Source organism: Trachinotus anak, unplaced genomic scaffold (genome assembly GCF_046630095.1).
Source record: "Trachinotus anak isolate AG129_WGS33_773 ecotype Australia unplaced genomic scaffold, CSIRO_AGI_Tana_v1 ptg000008l, whole genome shotgun sequence".
Taxonomy (NCBI): Eukaryota; Metazoa; Chordata; class Actinopteri; order Carangiformes; family Carangidae; genus Trachinotus; species Trachinotus anak.
In genome coordinates this window covers 13,686,704-13,705,629 of record NW_027273859.1, presented here as the reverse complement: position 1 = coordinate 13,705,629, position 18,926 = coordinate 13,686,704, and the positions used below count along the sequence as shown (strand labels likewise).

Genomic DNA, 18,926 nt, shown 5'->3' with positions numbered 1-18,926 from the left:
TGTTTTCCTAAAGCCTCCTGTTAAGTCACCTCTGATTGGGTAAACTGTTTCCATGAGAACGGTAAGCGGAACAACGCTAAGCTCAGCAGCTGCTCCCTCCTCAGTTCAAGACGAACACTTTACGAGCTTTTTTCTATGATTTTGGCAAATCGACTCGTTTACTTCACCGTTTATTTTGACAGCGAGCAGCAGCACAGTATAGTAGCCAGATATCATGGTAATCTTAAAGCGCAAGGAGTCACATGAAGACCACTTGCAGTTATTATTGGTAATGGCCTGACCACACAAGATAAGCTAACTACTATCCTTTGGCAAATATTACCTCAACTTCTATATGTGTTTAAAGGAATATAATGTTAGTGTATGGTTTGTTAATCTCATTGAAAGGACGCCGGTCTGATTCTGTGATTGGCAAATCATGCTGTGTGCCCATCTAAAGAGCATTATGGTTTTCACACCGTTTCATCAGTAGTCTGTCTGCATGGAGATTAGCTGATTAAATCAACTGTCAAAAGAAAGCAAATTTACCTGTGTAAGGAAGGTGTACGTCCTTGGCGAATACCACCACCCTGTGAACTTCCCTGTGGCCATTTCTCTGTTGTTCACAAATACAGAACAGGCAGTGGTTCACAATCTGAATTACAGCAATGTCTTAACCCCCCGAGGACCTAGTGCTTAACAGTATTAAGACACATATGTGGGTTAGGCCTACCGGCTTGGCAGTCCTGGGCATGGACAGACTCCAAAGGGAAGAGACATATGGTCTCTCTCAGCCATGGCAAAGCTGCAAGCAGTACTGTTGGACTCAGGCCTCCTCACCACCTGGCTGTGTGTTGTGAGTACTTTGCTGTCTGAAGGTGTCCTGTCAGCATTGTTACGAGAGAGACTTGCAGGCTGGCTGTGAAAAGGGAGAGAGCACGATTGTAACATCGATGACAAACTCCCCAAAAACAGCTGATCACAGTGTTAAGGTCTGCCTGTGGAATCAAGGATTCAGCCTGATACATTTCATATCCAATACATATTAGAAATAAACTGAATGATAACTTAGTGCAAGCAAGGCCTGGCATAGACACCCCTCAGCACACACACACACACACACACACACATTTTATGATAACATGTCTTGACAGTTGACGCGGGCTATGATTTTGAACCAGAATTGTGAGGCAGAGGATAATCCTTGCTGCTCTGCGGGGAGTGGAGGTTTCTTGTTGAATGACAGGACGCTGTAGCTCCCACAGATTACTTATTTCCATTTCAGAGCAGACGATTCACATGTTTTGAAAGGTTTTGGTGATGTGTTCATCACAGTTTCTCTGTTAGGGTGATTTTGTCATCCCAGCCTGGCTGGTTGGGTACACTGCTTTTTTATCGTACCATACTGATGTTGAACTGCAAATTCCCTATGCTTGTCTCCTTTATGTAAATTATTATTGCAAGGACTGGCTGGGAATAGACAACTGGTGGGTTTGTGGTAGGCTTGGTATTTTAGGCATTTTATGTACTGTATTTGTCTTACTGGCGACCCTTTAATAGCACAATGAATAACAGCCAACTGTTAATCTGGTGTAGTGCCCAGTCCCTGCTTGTTGGGTATATAATGTGTGTATTCTGTTTGTCTTTATTACTGCATTAATTGCCCCATATGGGATTAAGTGGAATTGCATTATATTGAATTACTATCTGTCAGATATGTACAGAATAATCCATATGCTCTTAATTAACACAAAGTAGTTAAGATCAAAGGAATGCTTTGGTTATTAAATCTGTCTTTTTACCCACACGAGCACAGCCATGAATAAAATAATAAACAATAACTTAGACCTGAGTTTAAGATACAGACAGACGATAGGGACAGGAGGCCATTCTGTACCAATTCTGTATAATGTTTTCCCTTTGTTGCAGACAAAGGTAATAAGCTACTGTTGATAGTGGCTAGATTAAAGCCAGTATTACTGCCTCAAACCTTTCTTTAGATCCCTTTTGTAAATTTCACCTTCCTTTCAGCAAAAGAAATGCACCTGGGCTTGTGGGTTGAAATGGGATTCAGCTCACATTCTTCTCTCATAGCCTGTTCAATCTGTTCCAGGACAATAATCACAATCCATTTGACTTTCTTCCCCCTGGTATTTTAGCTCAGGTACGTTAGACTATTCAGGACCTTGCAATGATAGACAGAACAGAAATTAGGAAATAATGTTCTGTGCTTATACCGGTTAACTTTGTTAGGGAACTTTTTATTACAGTACTTTTACATTTTTATGCTGCAGTTTGCTTTTGACAGATTTTTGAGAAATGCTATTAAATCCTAATCTTGTTTTGTATATGTGTCATTTGCATCCCTATTGTAAAACTGCAGATTATAAACTCTGTGTAAAATTGTTTCTGCTTTAGATCGATTTTCAGTCAGACGTATTTACAGACAGCCATAACTCCTGAAGACAACAACTAATGTGCTATCATCAATCGTAATGTTATCAACCCATTTTTCTCGCATATGAGACAATGACGACCTCTCATTGAACACAATGCTGTCAGTACTCATCTTGGAGTTATTCATAGCTGCCTACTGTTTTCAAATTAGTTTTCATTACATTTTGATGGACCAGGACTTCCCCCTTGGGCCTCTGTAATCCATCACATCTCTCTATCAGTGACACCAGTGTCCTTTTGTTTCTCTTTCAGAATTCTTGGGTGCTGAAATTGCCAAGGCTTGGAAACACATGGCTTCAATGATCACCCTCAGATAACATAGTGCAGTACTAACAACCAGGTGAGAGACAACAAGGCATCATCATTTCCGCCATTATTATGTAACATATCTATGCAGTATGGCACATGCTGAGTCCAGCATAAAGTAGTCAGCCACATGAGCGCAGATGAGCAGTGGAGGCTGAGGACAAAGACGGAGACTAAATCAGTTAGCACGAGCCTCTATCTCCAAAAGGCACCAACAATTACCGTCAGCGTCTGCATCTGTTTGTTATAATCTGGTTGAAGATAAGCAGCAGACAGTTCTTCCAGTCTACCTCCACCTCTCTATTCACTTCTTAGGGAAAGCTGGCACTGCAGGCACTACACCCATTTTACATCTTGGGGGAGTAGGAACAGGAATTTAATACAATTTATTGTATATACCTGTGTGGGAACATGCAGTATTTGTGTACTCAAACATTGCATAATGTCCATGCAACACAATTCCAGTGGTTTTATATTTGGTAGATTAGAACCACAAACTTACATACATTATGTATTGTATATCATAATTAAGTAGGCCTTCTGTGTGTTTTATAAATCACATAGTATAAGTATAAGCGCATGTATATTTGCATAAATTAATGTAACAATGTCATGTACTAAGTTTATGTATATAATATATAAGCTTTACATATCACAACTCATACCATTTGTATGGAGAAGATGAGAGGGATACCTAAACACTGAAGGGTCTGAATTGCTCGGCCAGCAGGATTATATGGGATTCCAACACTGTCACTTTCTTACTACAGTACCTACAACCAACATTATCTTACATTTACCGCATGTGGAATGGGAATTCATTACTTTGACAGCTATTCTGCGTACATGTCAGAATCCAATCTGCAAGCTCTGGAAAAATATGGAAATTCATTGTATTTTCACTGTAATAAAAAGACACTGAAATTCATGTGTACCTTTCTTGCTTGTGTGCATGTTGATGTGACAAAGAGAGGAGAACAAGTCTTACAAGAGAAGAGGGAGAGAATGCGCTGGCATGCGCAATGGACTGTGTGTGTGTGTGTTTTGTGTGTGGGTCATTCTACTGTCCTGTACATTAAGCTAAGTGCTCCTCAGCTCTCCAGCAGTAGTAAATGGAGTCTTATGGCTTCAGGGGGGTTTGTCTCCCAACCCTGAATCAAAGGCAGAGAATGTCCCAAGCCTCAGGTCACTGCTTCTGTGAATCATCAAATTCAGAGGAAAAAGATAGATGCTTTTTTTTGTTGTTTATAAGTTTGTGTGTGGCTTTGCATGGTTTTGTGTTGTGTGTGTCTTTGTGCACAGTGTATCCATCATTTACAATCCTGTTCAGGATCCTTTGTGGTGAATATGATGCACAACCAGTGTCAGAGTCATAAGTTGGTGTTTAAACTCAGTAAGCAAATGCACAACCAGGCTCCGCTATGAACTGCATTTCCTTCATTGAGGCATTTTAACATGGAGCAATTGAGATTTACTTTTTCTAAAAGTGAGAATAAGGAAGGACAGGGTGTAATACATCAAAGAGCTTGCTGATACTAATTTCTGCTGTGGACTGGGTCTCACTGGTAGTGCTGGTCTAGTTTGCAGGCTTTAACGATGTGAATGCTGAAAGGCTGAATGTCCCTGTGCTTGCATCAGTCCATCACCCCCCCCCCCCCCCCCCCCCCCCCCCCCCCCCCCCCACACACACACACACACACACACACACACACACACCCACCCCCATTCTCCAGGAACCACTTGCGGGTTTCAGAGGCATTAGGATCCAACATAGCAGGCACACAGTCACTGTCTCACACTTCATCTAAAGAGCCTACTTATCTCAAAGAGCCTGTGCTAGGTTATGCAATTATTGTAACAGGATTGTATAATCTTTGTGTGGTGTTCGTCAGTAGTATTACTCCCTATGTGATCATCACATGCAGTGTTTTATTGTGCTTAAATTGCATCTGAGCATCGAGGGTTTTACTTACTACACAGGCTACTTTATGTTGTCAAATTAATTCAGTGGAGTGTAAATGAAGGTAAAACAAGCTGTAAATGAGAAAACAAGGTATGTCAACCATAAACATGAACCCTAAGCTGTACCGTAACAAAAACAATACTATAAATAAAAACATAATCTGTAACCAATGATTCAGCCATGTCAGCACTTCTACTGGCTTTATTGTGTAAAATAAGAATTATGAATGTCCTGTAAAGGTGGTTTTTATGAATTCTGAATGATTACCTGATCTGGTGCATTAGCAAGGAATATTGCACATGTGCAATATTATACCAGCAAATTCACCCGTGATCTGGGACGATGTAGGTAGTATGCCTGAAGTGTAAAAATCTTCTTCCACCATATTGTCTTTTCATCAAGTGTCAGGGGGACAAAGTGAGAACTCAGCCTGTCATTGAGATTCATTGAACCAAAGTTACAGTTATAACAGCTCTTTTACTGAATGTCTCTGAGACTTGTTGTGATCAGGACCATCAAGCATCGGGGGTCCTGGCCCTCGGTGTATAGCAAGTGACCAGGTTTCTGTCAAAAGAGAAACTGTCTCTTTCTCACAGATTATATATGTATATATTTTACAACATTTATTATCATTTGCCGTGTTTATGGGTTGGGGTTAAACTGTATGGCTTAAAGGTATCCTGATCTCATTTATAGTCCATTATCTTAATTTGATGCTTTACTTAGCTCTGTCTTTCCTACTGAGCTATATGTGGACCTAACGGGAAGTCAGATGGAGGCAGTTAACATAGAGCAGTGGTGGAAGGATGCTTGGAGTCAGTAAGAGAACAAGCTCATGGTTACACTAGATCACGAATGTTGGCTCTGGGTTTATTTGTGCCTTCATTTATATTGATCCTGGCAGTGTGTAAGGTTTTAAGTCCTTGGAAGAACTCGCCTCCTATAACAAACGTCATGATTAAATTATTTTAAAAGCTTGTGTTTTATTACTTTTCTCATAATGGCCTTGTTATATCCTGCTATATTGCGCGTTCTTTTCCTTCTCATTTAAAATCCCAGACACCATTTACTCCATCATTTCTTCTTCACGACCGATCCATTTCTTAACTAACTCTTCTTAGGAGGAGTTGTCGAGGGAAGCCTGTGACTCAGAATTGTGCACATTAAAAACACTTAAATGTTCGACCGGGTGTTCAGAGACGCGAAGTGCGGCCATCCGTGTGTGGCATCTGCACCAAACCTGGCGCACTGGAGCCGCTGAGACGCGCAGGTGTGGGTCAGCACCACGGACAGAGACCGTGGTAGAAACGCGCTGTGCGGCTCTACAGCGGACCCTGCACAGACAAGGTGAGCTTCCAGGCAGCTCTACTTTTGTGAAACTGACGACTGGACGCACTGAATCGCAAAAAAAAAAAAAAAGACGAATCAGTTGGCAGCGTTGGCAGAATTCAGATGTAAGACCAACCCGGCAGCTCACCTGCAAAAAAAAAAAAGTCCCAAACTTTTAGATTAAACAGCGGTTTTAGCCTAAGCGGACAAGTTTCTCTCTCTTGCAGAAGCCTGGCTCTGTTTATCATGCTTTAACTGTTCTGTAAGATTGAAGCACATAGTCAGTCTGCACTGAAGTGAATGGGGGACTCGTCGGCTGCTCTTGTCTGTTTAGCATTCATGCGCTGCGCTGTTTTTACGTCATTCAGTCACCTAACTAGATTGTTCCATCAGACGGAATTACCCGCATCACTCAATGAAATACAATTATTGATTACACTGCCTCCCCCCCCTCCTCCTCCTCCTCACCCCCTCCCTGCGTCCCTCCCTCCCTCCTTCCCTCCCTCCTACCACCATCTCTCTCTTTCCCTCTCTCCTTTCCTGAAGTGCTGCAGCGAGAGGACTGCATCGGAGAAAAAAAAAAAAAAAAGAAAAAGAAAAGCATTGTCGTGCGCTGGCAAATTACCTCTGATCCTATTCTACAATAACAAATCCTACAAGATTCTTTTTTCCCCAGTCTGATGCAATGGGTAACTATCAGCTCAGCCCCCTCTTGTCGCCATAAATGACGGTAAGTGATGACTTTTTTCCCCCCTGAAAACATACTGACTGTGTGACACTTCCGAGTTAGAAAAAGCCAGTATTTTCTGTTTCACTCCTCTGTAGTCAGCTACATTTGGGCTTACAAGTGATGTTGTGAAGTTTCTTGCATCTTTTCACTGACATCTCCAACTGAGACACAGGGATGCCTCATTATTTATTCATAAGTTTTTGTTTCGTTTGTTAAAAGTTGGGATTGTTTCCAGGCATGTGAGTGTTTTTTTTTTTTTTTCTTCTGTGGGTCCATGTGCCTCCTGCTAAAGTAGAGAGAAATTGGCAAAATTATGTGAAAGTAGGCTGCAAGCATCAGAATTGATCATAGCCTAACTAGGGATGTAGTGAGTTTCAGTTTCTTACCTTTTCATTTGTGGAATTCATTCATCATGTTGTTGGGGGTGACATAAAATCTTTAAATTCATTATGCAGTCAAGTGAAGTAAATTTTTCTTTGTATATCACCAATTTATAAAATAAGTTATTTCAAGACACGGTACATACAGTCCATCTTGGAGTAAAATATCTGATTTAAGCTCCGTGAATGAGGTCTGTCCATGAATTTGTTCACTTGAACTGTGGCTTGTAAGCTCTAGATGGATGTGTGGTTGTTGGTGTCTGCTGACTGGAGCTCATAGTTTACCCATCTTTTGCTGAACAGCATATTTTTATACTTGTCCTTGGCACGAGCAGAGTTTTGGGTTGTTGGCTGTGGACTGTGCACGCTGTAGTGCAATCCAGCCACCTGCCCTGGGGCAGTTAAAGCACTCTGCGCCGCCAAAAAGAGGAGAGGATTCGGGAGCAGGCAACTGACTCATCCGTGAACTGCACCTCAAGAGGCAGCGAGCGATTGACAGGCACACAGCCGGTGAACTGGAAATCTGTGGCAAAGTGCTTTGTTTGCAATGCGAAGGCTGCTGTAGTAGTCCTGCTGGGTGAACACCGAAGGCCTCCATCAATGAGTAAGTGTTAGCTGAGGTAAAGTGATGGCAGGCTGCAGAATTCATTCCTTTGGCTCCACTTATCATTGATTTCAAGTTAATGTTGATTTTTTTTCTTTCCGCCACGGTAAACAAGAATCTCATTGTGATTCAGAACGCCCCTCCTCTGCATTCAATAACAGCTCCTTCTCAAGCATCCACACTGACCTGTAATTTTGTTAGTTTTCCTAAAGTGATGGAGCATCACACAACTTATTTTAAGAGGTAGACGTTTTCTATGCCAGTGTTTTATAGATGAATGGAAGAAAGGACTCTTTGGAAAGTAAGCTGTGCCAGTAATGATGCAGCGGAGAGTAGAGAGATGACATTCCTAGGCAAATGGGAAAATAGGTAATGAATGAATTTTATTTTAGGGTCAAGTTAAAATCAACAGGTTATATTAGATTTAAGATTTCTCCTCACATCTGTCCGTCCGCTAGAATGACGAAGGAATGATTTCCTTTCAAAAGATGTCGTAATGTTTTTTTTTCCCTGTTAATTTTACGATCTTTGTGAATTTTAAGGACGCGTACACAAATAATCTGCACCACATTAAACAGTTAGAAAAAAAAGAACAATTAATTAATTAATTAATAAAAGAATTAAAAAAACAGCATCCTGTGCCTCATCAGTATTATCATATTATTGCAACACAAAACAGTGGTGGTGGCACATTACGTTTTATACGTCCAATGGAACTGTATTGTGTCAGTAGTGAGGTCTGGCGAGGCAGAGAGACCATATGTTTACAAAGAAGATCAAACAAACATCATCCTGATGCAAAAAAAAACAACCCCCCCCCCCTCCCAAAACATCTCCAACTCCAAAAAATATGTTTTCTTTCTTTCTGTTCAAATGTAACCACTTATGGATGAAACAGATTCATAGTTCTGAACACACACATTCTGTATCCTTTGTTATTTTAATCAGAGTAAGGAGATTCACAGCATTAACATAAACAGAGGGGAATTCCTTTTTCCTCAGCTAACCTTGGCACAGAAGTGAGTGAAGCCAATATTAACAATGCTAGCTCCTCCTGGTAGGAAAGGCAGATATCAACCTGCTCCAGCTTCACTATGTATGTATCTAGATGATGTAACATTAACATGTCTTGCAATCAGCCGTAAGCTGTGGCTTTGTGTCTAACAGAGATGATATGAGGTTTAGGTGCCTTGAAAGATGTCATGTGGTGTCGTGATTCTGATACTGTACGTCAATTGTTAAATTTGTGTTTTATTCTATTCCCCGAACAACCATGTCCTTCCTCTATCTTTAAGTCCTTTTATCCAGCCACCACTTATTCTGTTATTAATACTTCTCCGCCCACTTCTAACCCCCATCCCCCTCCACTCAGTCAGTAATGGCATCAGTGTTTGATGAAATCTCCTAACGGAAGACATCCCGGGCTGGTTGGGCCTCTGCCTTCCAGATGAGGTCATGGGCTCTCCGTTTTGATGGGATTACATGCGGCTCTGCCCACTTAGAGATTGGACCTGTCTTTCTGATGCTAATAGAACAAACCAGCCATCAAGCCACTGTGCTTGCGCACGTCTATGAAAGGGCAGGACAGTGACAAGTCAAACAAGACTGAGATGGAAGGCATGTGTGATTTTTGTGATTCCTACAGTGCAAATGGTGCAAAAACATAAATTGTTAAACCAGTTTAATGTATAGTGTTTGTGATATTTAGAAATAAGCAAGGAATGAAGAAAATTGCTATAACTGGAAGGGTGCATTTATTTAACATTTATTGCGGTATAGTTATAGTATATAAAAAAAAGAGAGGGGCACTGCTGCCTTAATTGTTTTGCATCATTACTTTTTTTGTCCTGTGAAAAAGCCAATGTCTGAACTAATGGACCGCACTTAGCCAAAAAAAAAGGCACTATTGATTTTCTTTCAAGTTCCCATGAAAAACATTAAGTATTTGTCTCCTACAGCAGTCTTGCTTAACCCACAAGTTAAACAACCTGAAATTCTAGGACCAGAATTGATTTTTTACTTCTTACTCTAACAACCTGCGTGCCCATACCAGTCTGTTTGGTGACTGCTGGACAACACCAACACTGACGTCAATCCTTTTGACGATGCGCGTTGCTTGCAGGAAACCCTTACTGTGCTGATAATTGCTTCATTACGTTTTAGGTTCTTCTGACTCAGGCTGTTTATTACTATTATCACGATTGATTTGTAATATGGTATTTATTTTTGTTAAAATGTTGATTACTAGCTGCATTACTACTACCACTGTTAGCTAACAATCCATGATAAGCAATGAAACAGTGTTAAGTGGACAGAGTTGGTTGAACACACATACTCTTATTTTTTACTTTTCCCCATTGCTTGTCCTGAGTTGGCTATATGGCCAAAAACTCCTGTAACTCTAATGTCTTCATCTGTCTTTATATTCATGCAAGAGGAGATCTGGGGCCAAGTGATAGCTGACCCAGTGTTTTTTCAGTACTTTAAAGAGGTTGAAGGAAAGCAGGGCCATTATCCATCATGCAGACAGGGGGTATTGCCAGAGCAAGGCCTATTTTCAGCCACCCTCACATGGTTCACAGCAATGGTACACACACTATATTAAATCTATTTATACCAATTATAGAGCGCAGCTATGCCCTGGGTTCAGTGTAGAGGCCTCTTTATGTTCCAATGCTTTTACTCATCACTTTGTTGGTTCGTTATCAATAATCAATGTTTAGTCAATGGTTAGAGTGCTTGGTTACCTTGAAGCGAAGTAATGAGGGTTTGAACTGAACATAGGTAATGAGGTAAAGAAGATAGGTATAATAGAAACCAGGATTTGGTAGAGACCTGAGTATTGGATTGACAACAAGGGATGTGCTGATTGATATTGAGGCCTGGCTAAAGACAGTATGTTGGAAAAAGGACTAGAGAGCTGGTTATGGTATCAAAATGACTTTAAATGCACGAATAAACATTTTCTGACAAACAGGCATCATTGGAAACAATAGATACAGAAAGTGGAGTCTGAAAGTAAAGAAAGAAATAAAGGAGATGCAGCTGAGAGACAGCAATAAAAAAAAGGGTTGGTGGTTATCCAGTTTGATTGTGATTTCTCTCATTGCTCGGGCTGTCTGTGCTGTCGGGGTCTCGTCAGCTGTGGTCAGGTGAGGTCGGCCGTCTGTGTGCTCGGGTGTCCTCTGAGCTTCATCACCACTGACAGCAGGCCTCAACATACACTCCATTGATTCTCTGACAGGCAGGCTTCACCAGGATGCATCCCCTTTTTGCCGGTGTGTGCATGTGTGCATGCTCGTTGTAAGTAAAAAGAATGTGTGTGATAGCCAACATGACCTGATCCTGAAACAATAACTGGCATCGGTTCAGTGACACCACTGAACTCTGACGTGCTCCTGGCAGGGTGTTTGTCTACTGAGGAATTTTAAAGTAAAATTTCTTTAAATGTCTCCATGTACCTCACCAGTGATACAGGGAACGGTTGCCATATGACACAAGAAACAAACAGATTGCTAAAAAGCTATTGTTATGAATCATCCTTGGGAATGTGTGAGGCACCACCCGTGTCGGTAGAGGTGGTACAAAATTATCGGCCTTTGTGTAAAGGAGTGTGCTCATAACCACAGAAGTCATCCAATGAGCCAAAAGGGATTAGTGGAGTCACCTTGAATCAGCAGTGTCATTTTACCCAGTAAAATGGCATTATGGGAGATGGAGCTGGCCCTGTGATTTGTGTCCTCCTGACAAGGCTTCAGTGTTCATTAGAGGCTGTGGTAAGCAGCTCCTAGACACATGGGAACCGCACACACTTGACAGCTCTGACCATCCCCATCCTATTCCTAAGTATCTAGAAATCTTTCATATGCTGTGAGAAATTGCTGATTGAATTTCATAATCATTTTGAATTTGTTTAATAATGGTTGTGAATCTGTGCTATGACACGTTATAGAGTAAACAGGCTGGAGTGAGCCTGTGGAGGCAATGTGATGATGAACCGTGGATCACAGTTTGAGCGCTCACATGAAATCATGTTACATCATTCACAGTGCTAGGCTGGAGGGGGGGGGGGGGGGGGGGGGGGTCTCCCTCCCATCAGTGCTGGTCTGCCAATGGGAAAGGGCTTCCCCATCCATGCTACGTGTGCGCACACTCACATATGTGCATAGCATTTTTGAGGTGTGTAAGTCTGTCTATTTGTTTTTGTGTTCTTCTTGAAAGTGTGTGTGAATCATTTTATGTGTTTAAGATACCTGCCCTACACAAATTTAGAGGCCTTAGTTGTGTGTTTGTGTGTGTCAGAGTGTGCATTTATCTGCACCCACATGTGAACGTTTCTTCTTCCCTCCTTTCTTTGCACGGATTAAATATGACAGTGCCGTTCTGGTTGGATCGTCACTCCCATTATAATAAACCAGCTCTTTATTGGGGGCAAATTGATTTCGAGCAGAACCTTGTTTATTAGCTTCTGTTCCCCAGAGCTGATCATGAGTCAGCAGATTCAGCATCTCCGTTTAAAATGCTCATCCCTTCAAAACTATAGCCAACTCATGAAATATAGAACAAGAAGAGCGCCCCTGGAAATTGAATGTTCATTTTGAATAAAAACTGAACACTATACAGCCAAAGCCTTTTTCTCCTCACATCACTCCAAATGATTAAAAGGCCTGGGAGAATGGCGAGTGAATGATTAAAGAGGGTATGCGCTGTCAGTGCGATGTCACCTGTTAGTCTGGGATAGTTACGAATGTAGCAGGGGAGACGTGAGTTATGAGCACTCTCTCATGATCATCTCTCTTACTTTCTTTCTCTTTTCTCTCTGATCTCGCCCCTGTCCGTCCTCTTACTTGCTCTCTTTCTTTTTTTTTTTTAATCTGTCTCTTACTCTTCCCCCATCTCTTTCAGCCTGACCAATGATTGCTACAACCATTGAGGGTTATCTCCTGTGGTGACTGCAGACTCAAGAGTTCCCTTCCCTCCTGCATCTTGAGACCCACTGATCTCACCATTCCTGCAATCCTCCCATCAGCCTGCCCCTGTTCACTCTTTCTTCTACTTCAAAGTATTCGTTGAACCCCCCTGAAGACCTACCAGTGGAGGCAGAATGGAGGACACTTACAATAACAGGACTTCTCTGGTTAAGGGGGCCAAGGACATAGTCAAGGAGGCCAAGCGGCAAGCAACAAAGAAAGTCAACAAGGTGGTAGACCGTGCTACAGATGAGTACTCATCCCACCACAACTACAGCAGATTCCAGGATGAGGAGGATGGAGATGAGGATTTCTACCGGAACCCCCCGAGGCAGGACGGAGAGGGTTACCATGACAACGAGGAGGGCTCCAGCGATGCCACAGAGGGCCACGATGATGAGGATGAGATCTACGAGGGTGAATACCAGGGGATCCCCTCGGCAGGAGACAGCAAGCATAAGGAGGGCCAGGTGGCACTGGGGCAGCCGATGTCAGATGCCACAAGGGACCGTAAAGAGCTGGAGCAGGAGAGGCAGGCTGACGAGGAGGAGCTGGCCCAGCAGTACGAGCTGATCATCCAGGAGTGTGGTCACGGGAGGTTCCAGTGGCAGCTGTTCCTGGTGCTCGGGCTGGCACTCATGTCAGATGGGGTGGAGGTGTTCGTGGTGGGCTTTGTACTGCCCAGCGCAGAGACAGACATGTGTGTGCCCAACTCCAGCTCGGGATGGCTAGGTAAGGGAGCCTGTGTGCGTTTGAGTGTGAGAAAGCTTGCTGTGCATCTTCTTGTGCTAACACGAAATAATAGAGTTCCTTCAATATTAATTAAATTGCATGTGCTGAAAACACTCAATACTTGAAACGTTTCAGCGCTTCTATGCCATGTGAAGGATATGGGTGTGCATACAACAGGAACTGAAATAATGAAGGGAGGAAAAAACCCTGATGATGTTGTGTTGATATCATGTTAGCTTGGGCCTGGAGTCTACAAATGTTTAACAGAGAGCCTGTGCTACATATTGGTGGCATGCAGTGTGAAAGACGTGTTTACAAGGCAGGTAATGCAGAAATATAGTGTTTTGTAGGAGAAGGTTCAGTGTGTGCGTGTCAAACTATCATCATGGGCATCGTGTCAGGATGCAGGAAAAATATAACCATGAAACTCCACTCTCAGGAAGGTTTATTCTTAAATCTCATGAAAGGCAACTAAAATATGAATGGGGAAGAACACATGGGCTGCAGAATCTGAAAAAAACAAATTAAAGATTAAAGATTAAACTATACAATAAATCAAAGTAGCCTAATGTCTTTCTTAGAGAAGAGTAGAAAATGAAAAAACTAAAGTTCTCAGAGACTGTCATGGACCTAGTATAAGAAAAGAACAAAACTTCTTACCAGAACTGCCGCCCCATGTAATGGTGAAAGAGAGAATGGATGGGTGTGAGAGCTCTAAATAACCTTGTGGTGACCAGGTGAACTCGATCAGACAGTGAGAGGTGGTGAGGGTGAAATCAAGGGCCAATCGGTGATAAGGAAAGGAAAGGAAGTGAGGTAGGTGAAGGATTGGAAAAGTAAAGAAAACAGGAAACTTTACTACATATAGTTTTCTGTGGTTTTGGTGCTGCACCCATGCTAGGTTCACATGATCAGAGGACATTCTCTTATCAGTATGATGGATAACTAAGCAGGATGTGCAAACATCAGTGTGTGTGTGTTTTAGCTTTTTGATCATGAAACATGTTTTTGGCGTAGTAGAGGAGCTACCTAGTAAACCCTTGAATGTGACAATGCAACTGTCACGCACTCTACATACTGAATATATGAGTGTTCAGTAACGTTTAAGAATCCAGACACAACTGCAACCTAAATGAAATGATTTTAGTATGCAATTATAATCCCTTTTGTTATTTTCCCAGTGTGAACATGTTACGTCAGGGTTTGAATTAGACAAAAAGGAGGGCCACACTACTTCCTGTGGGGTATCGTTCGACTGAAAAGATAAAAGATTAGTTCTGTGTGTTTGCGTTATACGTGTCACACTTTATCCTAAAGTTGTGTTTCACATGGAGGAGGTGTTTCGGTCCACTGGTCTCTGTGTCAGGATTAAGAAGGTAGCTAGTATTCCCTGAATGCTCAGTGTGTTGAGCAGGAGTCCCAGCAGGCCCCATGGCTGCAGGTGTATAATCCATCACCACAGAGCTGTGTACAGGGGCTGACTCACTGTGTCTGTGCCAGAGTGGCGAGGGCATTAAATCAGGCACACAGCCCTTAGATACTACTGCCACAGTGAGACGTGACAATACATCAACTGCAATGCATCATCTGATGCAAAATTGATACAGCAGGGCCTCTTTGAGACTCGAGGTTGTGACAAATTTGGATTACAATGGGTAAATGTTTAAAATAAGAAGTTTACACACCCTTCCAGGTGTAAAATATGTACCTTTGTCATTATCATCATCATCATCATCATAATTTTGATTGTAGTTACAGTACATACAAGATTGTTTATTTAACCATGTCGGATAACAAAAAGCCAATAATTATTGCTTTATTGCAAAGGTTGCCCAGATTGGAAGTGTAAATATTGTTTAGACATGATGAAATAGTTTGTTTATAGTATATGTCTATGAGGATGTCTGTTAAATCCTCACAAGATGTTGAGTACCATGCACCTTCATTTTTCTCTCTTTCCAAGTATCCACGTAAACTCTTCTCTTCCTCTCTAACCAAGCAAAGTCCTGCAGGCATTCATGCTCTACGCTCTGCTTCTCCTTGTTCGTGACTCCATCTCTCACCCCCTGTCCCTCCCTCTCACCCTCCATTCTATGGGCTTCTCTTTTCTTCTCCCATCCTCCCCCATTCTCCCCTCCTTTCTCCTACTGATTGCCCCGAGGCTCCTCCCTGTTGAGGTGAACATGATTGGTGTTTTTTGTGTGTGTGTGTTTTGTGTGTGTGTGTGTGTGTGTGTGTGTGTGTCTGTGTGTTTGTGCATGTCTGAGCATAGCCTACATGATTACTATGACCTTGCTGCTGTCCATTTGGAGTTTCCCAGAGTAATTACACTTAACTACAGCCAACAAAATGAGGTGAGTGGATGTTTTACAGGTGCCATGGCAATATTTTATTGCCTTGAAGTGCAGAAATAATAATTGTGAATAATTTTGATTAGGGTGGTCTTGTTTTTCACGTGCTTTTTATATAACCTTTATTTAACTGAGCAGAACGAGGTTCTTATTTTGCAACGACAGCCCTACAATGAGATGTCCTCTTCATGGCGATCTGGTGGTGGCAATAAAAAAATAGCCTTCAGAAGGCACAGAGCCTAGACCACCCATCATGAGGTCTGGGTAAAGTATTAGCAGTGGTACCTGCAGCTTGGTTGTATGATCAATTTACTACCGTTGGCAGATTTGACATGTGGAAGGTCTGTGAGGGACCTTGTACTTGTAATTGGAATATGGGATTAGAGAAATCTGATTTCCCAGCTAGATTATTTGAGAAAAAAAGTTCATTTCTTGGCTATTTATATATGTAACCATTTGTCTAAATGGCTTTTTATGTATGAGCAGGTGCATGACAAATACTTCATCACTGCAGATGAAAGGGGAAATCATCAAGCATGAAATAATTCCATCCAAAGTCCAATTAAAGCTAAAACTTTTTTTCCGCAGCTGGAATTTGACTTTGTATAAATCAGACTCATTTGTGTTATGAGTTAAAGCTGTGTGCTTTCACTAGAGAGGAAGTCGTCTTAATGCATGTTGTATCACTGTTACAGTAAAGGTAATACTTCCAAAATAAGGTACCAGGATTTACACTAACCTTGCTTAAACAGATTTTTCTGAGTAACCAGTTCCTTGAGCATGTAACTGTTCAGAGGAGGCAGTGGTTGTTGACACAGCCAGTGATGGAGTCAGCAGTAAAATAGAACAGGCCATTTGAGAGGAAATCCCCGATCCCACCCAAAGCAAATAGCTTTTAAATAAATCAAACATAGTTACACAGCGCATAAGAAATTATTTATTTCATTAGAAAGAGCCATTTGGTGTTTAGTTAGTTTCACCTACGCTACACTACCATCATAGTTGCATTGCGCAGCTCCATTAACCATATAACAGGCAGAGACAGACGCAAGCTGCATGGACTGAGCTGAGTGTAATGGGATGGGATGGAGGACTAAAATGATGATTCGATTACTGAATTCAATTTGGTCCCACCAGTATCCAGATCTCGCAGGAATCTTTAAGGCTACATGGGAATGAAGGATGAGAGTTGGGGGTATAGGAGGTGGTGACACACTGTATAGACTTTAGATAAGAGTGGACGATGTGGGAAGGAAGCAGGAGGGAAAATGCATGCTGTGAAACCTCAATATGTGTGATGAACAGGGGAGAGGAGAGGAGGAAGGACAGCTTTGTAGCAGAAAGAATGCCGAGTTAGAGAGGAGTAATGGGGAGAGAGGTGTGGGTGGATGGGATCAGAGAGATGGAAGATTGGTGGTGTTCACTACACCAACAATGTGAGGGAGAGGCTCAGCTATCATCTCAGGGCGCAACAGACAATGGAAACGCACCGCCCTATCATTACTTATTTGTTCTCTTAGGCTGTCTTTTCCCTGCTCAAACTCCCCTCATTTCTCCCTCTGACTCTCTCAACTTGTCTCTCCTCGTTTTCATTTAACAGCCACCTCTCCTTCTTTACCGACGATACTTCCCCTTCCCTTCTCATTTCCGCTCTACTTTCTCTTCTTCTTCTTTTCATCCTTACTTCCCTGTCTTCTGATCTCTCATACCTTTTTCCTTTCTTTGGCTGCTTTGTGTCCCAGCTTCACTCTCCGTCTCCTCTCTAGCTCCATCTCTACATTACTTCTCCCTCTTTGTCTCCTTTCTTTGTCCCCCCCCCCCGTCTTTCTCCCTGCCCGTGTGAGCCAGCTGGCAGGCTATGTGGGGCTGCGTGGTCCAGGGGCAGCTGAGCGTGGCTAAACTGCAGTAAGATCGCAGCGTCACTGCAGAGATTACACTACTTGAGTAGTGCAGCTCCACATTGTGTGGGAGAGGAAGAAGGGGGAGTGTGTGACAGGACTGAGTGTGTGTGCATTTGAGCGCACATATGGACCAAACCTGCTGCCACCAGCAATATCAGCCACAAGTAAACCATGTCTAACTGCTCGCTCTTATCAGAGGTTCATAGCATCACCATACTTCATGCGAATTATCCACAGTCCTTAATGTAATGAAGGTTGGATCATTACTGATGCTGAGTGAGTCATTTTAAACCCTGCACTCTCAGCCCTACAGTAGGTTACTTTCATATAGATTTCATTGAAATCCCCCCCCCCCCCACTGATATGACTTAAATATGACAAAAAGCTCTCTTTTTCTGCGGAGGTGGCAGAGGACGGAGGCATGAATCCGATCAAACTGACACGATGTAGTACAAATGTGATTACACGCTGCTCAGTGTAAAGGAGCAGATGACAGTGGAGCAAAGAGGAAACTAAGGCAAATAAATGAGAGGGGAAAACACAGAGGAGAGGAGAGAGGAAGGAGTGAAGAGGGGAGAAAAGGAAGGAAGGGAAAATGAGAAATGAGCCAAGAAATTGGAAAAGCAATAGGAGAGGATGCAAGCTGAGAGAAAGAAAATGGGAGGAGAGGTGAGGGAAAAGGAGAGGGGATGAAATAAGCAGCAATGAAGAGATTGACAGAAACAGAGAGAGGGAGAGGAACACTTTCAAACACAGGGAGGTACCACGGTGTCGACGTAGTGCGCGCCGGGCATGCTGTTGTATGATAGTATCATCACTATGAATAAAACAAGACGGGTGTTTTTTTTTTTTTTTGTGCAACGCTCAAACAGTTTGCACCGCTAAGAGCGAAGAGCATCAAAGCATGAAATCAGAGAAGAGGTCGTGATGCAGCTCGGCGCTCCCACGGCTCTCAGGGGGCTCCTCAGGATGTGACAGGACAGAAAACACTGCACCAGGGCCTTCCCTTTCCTCCCCTCCAGACTCTCTTTCTCTCGCCCGATCCAGCAATTACTGAACTCTCCTCCCTCATTACCTTTCTCTCTCTTTTGTCACCCCGAAACCCCGTCATTGCTTTTGCTCTTTCTTCTGCTGCTCACATATTTCATCTGCTTGCATCTGTGCTTTCTCCTGCATAAATTTTCATTTTTATCTTCCCTCCTTCATCCTCAGCTCCTCAGTGGC

At 42.5% G+C, this 18,926-nt stretch overlaps 1 protein-coding gene across 4 annotated transcripts in view; it reads left to right on the top strand.

The window, feature by feature from the left end:
- Window positions 1-71: 71 nt before the first annotated feature.
- The window catches only part of sv2ca (synaptic vesicle glycoprotein 2Ca), a 36,467-nt gene continuing 17,612 nt past the window's right edge, over window positions 72-18,926 (top strand). The window contains exons 1-3 of one of the 4 annotated variants that reach the window (XM_071482726.1): window positions 72-268; window positions 2,689-2,776; window positions 12,654-13,450. In XM_071482726.1, the coding sequence (XP_071338827.1) occupies window positions 12,853-13,450 (598 nt within the window). In that variant the 5' untranslated portion in view covers window positions 72-268; window positions 2,689-2,776; window positions 12,654-12,852. Of the gene's footprint in view, window positions 2,777-6,551; window positions 6,765-12,653; window positions 13,451-18,926 lie in introns of those variants that run through there. The other 3 variants (XM_071482729.1, XM_071482728.1, XM_071482725.1) reach the window with 3 other exon arrangements.